Here is a 5,275-nt window from a genome sequence, read left to right as displayed (position 1 = left end):
CCCGCCGGCCTCTATGGGCCCTACCCGGCGGCCGGCGCCTGCGGCGGTCTGGGCGCCCTCGGCGCGGCCGCGGGGCTCCGCGCCCAGGTCTTCCTCTGCAACCGGCCGCTTTGGCTCAAGTTCCACCGGCACCAGACCGAGATGATCATCACCAAGCAGGGCAGGTAGGAGCCCCTTCCCCGCGCCTCACGTCCAGGACGGAGCCGGCGCCGCGACCGCTCTCTGCTCGGCGTGTCCCCGCCTCGGCTCTGCTCCCTCCGCCCGGCTCCTGGGTTGCCCCCAGCGAAACCCCTGCCTGGGAGCGGGGCTCCGGGGGTCCCGATCTGCGCTTATCTCTCTCTCTCTCTCCTCCCCTTTTTTGCAGGCGCATGTTTCCCTTCCTGAGCTTCAACATCACGGGCCTGAACTCCACGGCCCACTACAACGTGTTCGTGGAGGTGGTGCTGGCAGACCCCAACCACTGGCGCTTCCAGGGGGGCAAGTGGGTGACATGCGGCAAGGCGGACAACAACATGCAAGGTGTGCGGGGCTTGCTGCCCACTGCCTGGTCACTTGGCTGCCCTGTCCCCTACCCCAAGGGGGGCCAGCCACTCTTGTTCTGACTTGGTGTGGGTTTTGCCTCCCTCTTCCTTCCCCAGGTAACAAGGTGTATGTTCACCCTGAATCCCCCAACACTGGAGCTCACTGGATGAGGCAGGAGATCTCCTTCGGGAAACTGAAGCTGACCAATAATAAAGGTGCTAACAACAACAATGCCCAGGTAAATGAGGGGCTTGTCAGCTGCATAAAATGACAAACTGTGGTGGCAAGGGGTCCTTGGGGCTTCTTAAGCAGCAGGGTAAAGACCTTAGCTAGGCAGGATGTGCTGTTCTTTGACTTCACCCCTGTATCAAATAATTATGTTGCTGTATTGAAGTTTCAATCTGGAGCACTAATAAGTAGACATTGGGTGAAATGTTCACTTTCTGTTTAGTCTCATAGGTTTTCTTTCCCTTGGTGGGGTCTTCATCTCTTTTAAAGCTTAAAGATAAAGGTACAACTTGCCTTTGCAAAGAGGTTAAGTTTGTATTCATGGTAAAGTTAGCACCCAAGCCTAGGAGCATGGGTTTACACACCGTATTGTTCATGAAATCCTTTTTAAGTGGTATAGACTGCCAACACCCATTCACAAAATAAACCCATGAAATTTCAAATAGGAATCCATGGCATCAAAAACATCCTGACTTCTTGTCTTTCTGAGTTCTTTACAATAGGAGAAATACTCTTTTTTTTTTTTTTGCACTCAAGCAAAACCAGAGAGCGCTTTTACTTTTTCTTGTTTTCCAGTGGGAGCTTTCTCTCTAACACAGTTGAGAGCCATTGGTCTTAAAATGAGTTTTTCTTTTATCCCTAATATGTAAGATTTTAGCTGCAGTTCTATGTAGTTGATGGAATATCGGCTTTTGGCATTGCTGTTTTTAGATGATAGTGCTGCAGTCTCTACACAAATACCAGCCGAGACTTCACATTGTAGAAGTGACTGAAGATGGAGTCGAAGATCTCAATGACTCTTCAAAAACTCAGACATTTATTTTCCCGGAAACACAGTTCATAGCAGTTACTGCGTATCAGAATACTGATGTAAGTGAGGGTGCGGAGGGAGACTAAATCTATAGCCTAATGTGCTTGACACTTTTTTTTTTTTTTTTTTTTCCCCTCCAGCTTTCCTTAGATCACCCAGCTTAAAATTGACCATAACCCTTTTGCAAAAGGCTTCAGGGACAACTATGATTCGTAAGTATAATTCTGCTGTTGTTTATCCAGGTTGTGCTCATTAAGAGGCACATGTATGTCTTTAACTTTTTTAAAGTCCATCCTGTTCCCCGTGTCCCTACAGAAAGATGTTGGCATTATTTTTATATGCCCTCACTTGACTGTGCTCAGGTGAGTTTACATAAATTTAGGCAAGCCAATGCTCTTGGTTACAAGGCAGTAGCAGATCTGTGATCCATCACAAATTGGTTGCATTTTTGTCTATACAAAGTTCCTGCTTTATATGATGGAAACGCAATGGTTTACAAAAGAAAGAAATTATATACTATCTGCAGTGGGCTCGTCTAGCATTGAAATGTTGCATGCTAATAGGAGCGGCACTTGAGTATTTTAGGCCTGTAAAAGCCTCATCCACCTCCATCCCCAACTTAGGTAAACTCGGCAGAACAGATCAAGTGGTCCAAATGCCAGAATTTTAGCCATAACACATAGTTCAGTCCATCTTGCTTTTTAATGCCAGTACATGGAATTATAAAGAACAGCACTTAGTGTTTCTTTTTTGCATTGTAGCATGTACACAGCTTCAGAAAATGACAGGTTAACTCCATCTCCCACGGATTCTCCTAGATCCCACCAGATTGTCCCAGGAGCCCGGTACAGTGTGCAGCCATTCTTCCAGGAACAGTTTGTCAACAACCTACCACCAGCCAGATTTTACAATGGTGAGAGAACAGTACCTCAGACAAATGGCTTGCTCTCACCCCAGCAAAATGAAGAAGTGGCCAATCCCCCCCAGAGGTGGTTTGTTACTCCTGTGCAGCAGCCTGGTGCCAACAAACTGGACATGAACTCTTACGAAGCAGAGTATTCACCAAGCACTTTGCTCCCCTATGGCATTAAATCGCTTCCGCTTCAGACATCCCATGCATTGGGATACTATCCTGATCCAACGTTTTCATCTATGGCGGGGTGGGGAAGCAGAGCCTCTTATCAGAGAAAAGTGACATGGACTTCACGAACAAGTCCTTCAGGCTTCTCTGAAGACCAGCTTTCTAAAGAGAAAGTTAAAGAAGAAATTGGCTCATCCTGGATAGAGACCCCACCTTCCATAAAGTCTCTAGATTCAAATGATTCGGGGGTCTACACGGGTGCTTGTAAGAGAAGACGACTCTCCCCTAGCACTTCTAGCAATGAAAACTCTCCTACAATGAAATGTGAGGACATTAATGCTGAGGACTATGGCAAAGACACTTCAAAAGGCATGGGCTACTATGCTTTCTATACTAGTTCTTAAACTGTTTTTATCCTGTCCAGCTAAATTTTTCAGGGTGGCCTTGGTTTTTTTTTGTTTTGTTTTTGCATTAAAATTGCCAAAAAGACTCTTGCCTTCCACCTTGAATTGTTTTGTGCAATTCTATAGAAGGTGCCAAAGCTTTTTGACTGCTGCAGGGTGGGAAGGATAATAGCATTTGACTAACAATTTTAGGATGAAGTGCAAGGGGCTATTGTAAGGATCCTGGCTTTTTACAATGTGGCTTATTTATTGGAGACACTAAAGTGTATAGTTTGGCTGGCCTGGCAGCCAATGGGTAAGTGCTATGCACTACCAAACAGGAGATGTGGGTGTGGATCCTAAACTCTTTTTCTAGGTCTCTTGAGCAAGAAGGGGCTCCGAGTTGCTGCACGGGTGCTACTTCTCTGCCTGAAGCAGAGCAGGCCCTATTCCAATGGTACCTGCACGCTTGGTCAGAAACTTCTAACATTTGGAGTTGCTTGGGCAGAAAGCAGCTGAGCCAAGGGAGGAATAAAACCCTTTGGGAGAAGGGGTTGATGTGAATGCCCTGTTACCCAGGCCCTGGTTCTGATGACCAAATCTGCCTTTTTCCTTGTCTAGGATAGGATGAAAAGACTCTAAAAATTCTGGATGTGGAAGCTATGAGGATCTTCATAGAGGTGGCCAAAAAATTGTACAGCTGTATTTTTTTTCCTTTTGTCTAAGTACACTGTAGAATACTGTGGAATATTGTATGAATAGTCTACATATAGAAGTCTGGTTGGGATCAGCAAAAGTTGGTGCTTTTTGGAGTTCTTGTTTTTTGGAGTGTTGGTTTTTTGTTTTTGTTTTGTTGTTTTTTAAAAGGCAATTCCCTTCTTCCCCCCCAGTTCTTCAAACTTAAGCAATTGGAGCATTAAAATAGGTCATCAGCAGGCTATCCACTTACATGCAAGTAAAGTGACTTTCTTTTTCAGCTGCCCCGTATTACTTTGAAAGTGCAACTTCTCCATTCACTCCTATTTGCAAAAAAAAATAAATAAAAAAAGTCCCAACACTTTGAGGAAAACTCTTGAACCTAAAGAGCTGATATGCACAGACTTTTAAAATTCAGGTCTCTTGGGGTTCTTTTTTTTTTTTTTTTTTTTTTTTTTTTAAATGTACATAGTAGTCATTTTTAATAAAGTGGTATGTATGCTGGGGCAACAATGGGGCTGGCTCTTTTTTCTGTGTGTGTGCCGTTTTTGCTTTTTGTTGGTGGGTCTTTTTTCTTTCTTTCTTTCTTTCTCTTTTTTTTTTCCCCCTTCTCTCTACAAGCCCTGTATGGATGGACCTGGCTTTGGAAGCGCAACAGGAATTCTTCTAGGAGCCAGACGGGCTAGTGACATAAGACACCCTTAACGGTAAGAGAATACACTTGCCCAAGGCACAGAGGACTCGTTTGATCGGTGGCTCATTATCTTATTTTATTTTTTTTATTATTTGACGGTCCTAGGGACAGCGGGGAATTCGCCTCTTCTAGAGGAGGGGAAACCATGCTTTTGATCGCTCAGCTCCGGTCTAGGGTCGCTAGATTGAATGAACTGGATGCCCAGCTTCTCGATTCCCCGCCGGTTCTCAGGCCCTAGCCCCGGCTGCGTGCAAGCTGTCGGGACGGTGCAGGGCTGGGCTGAGCGCCCCGGCTGCGGTCTCCCCCTCGCTGCGAGGCGGTAGCATCAGCGCGCTCCCACCCCCCGCAGCCGGCAGTGGTGCGCTTCAAATGCCCCCCTCCCCAGGCCCCCCTCCATGCGCCTCGAATGCCAGCTCCCAGGCGCAGGCGCAGGTGCGGCTGAGGGGGTGGCGAGGTGTCAGCTCGGCCCCGGGCCCGGGTGCGGGGAGACGTGTGAATTTCACTTATCACCTCCTGCAAGCTTCTCAATAAAGAGCCGCTCTGCAAAGATGCGACGGGAGCTCCCCCCGCTCGCGTCTCTCTGCACCGTCCCAGCTCGCAGCAGCGCTCCTCTTAACCCGGGGTTTTTGCCGCCCCACCCCCCCTCCCCGGCTTTGAGGCAATTCCCCCTTCCCACTGCTTCATTCCCCGCCCCATCCTCGGCTTCCCTGAGGAAATGCAGGCGATAATAGGATTAACTAAGCCCCCGCTGCAAACACAATGAGCCAAACCCCGTAGCACGCGGAGCCTCCCCCACCGCCCTAACGCAATCAGACTGGGCATTTGCATCCTTCTCCGCGGTCCCTGACGCTGTGCACGTG

The 5,275-nt window shown here is 47.8% G+C and overlaps 1 protein-coding gene across 1 annotated transcript in view; it reads left to right on the top strand.

Moving 5' to 3' along the window:
- EOMES (eomesodermin) overlaps positions 1-4,068 on the top strand; it is a 4,474-nt gene extending 406 nt beyond the window's left edge. The window contains 6 exon segments of the mRNA XM_019536188.1: positions 1-164; positions 365-519; positions 639-760; positions 1,462-1,620; positions 1,712-1,773; positions 2,323-4,068. The exon segment at positions 1-164 is cut by the window's left edge and continues 100 nt beyond it. Of these exon segments, the coding sequence (XP_019391733.1) occupies positions 1-164; positions 365-519; positions 639-760; positions 1,462-1,620; positions 1,712-1,773; positions 2,323-3,046 (1,386 nt within the window). The 3' untranslated portion in view covers positions 3,047-4,068.
- Positions 4,069-5,275: the final 1,207 nt, after the last annotated feature.

Source organism: Crocodylus porosus, unplaced genomic scaffold, assembly GCF_001723895.1.
Source record: "Crocodylus porosus isolate Cpor-Errol unplaced genomic scaffold, CroPor_comp1, whole genome shotgun sequence".
In the NCBI taxonomy this organism is placed as follows: Eukaryota; Metazoa; Chordata; order Crocodylia; family Crocodylidae; genus Crocodylus; species Crocodylus porosus.
The sequence above is the reverse complement of the archived record's forward strand: the minus strand, read 5'-3'. Positions and strand labels throughout refer to the sequence as shown.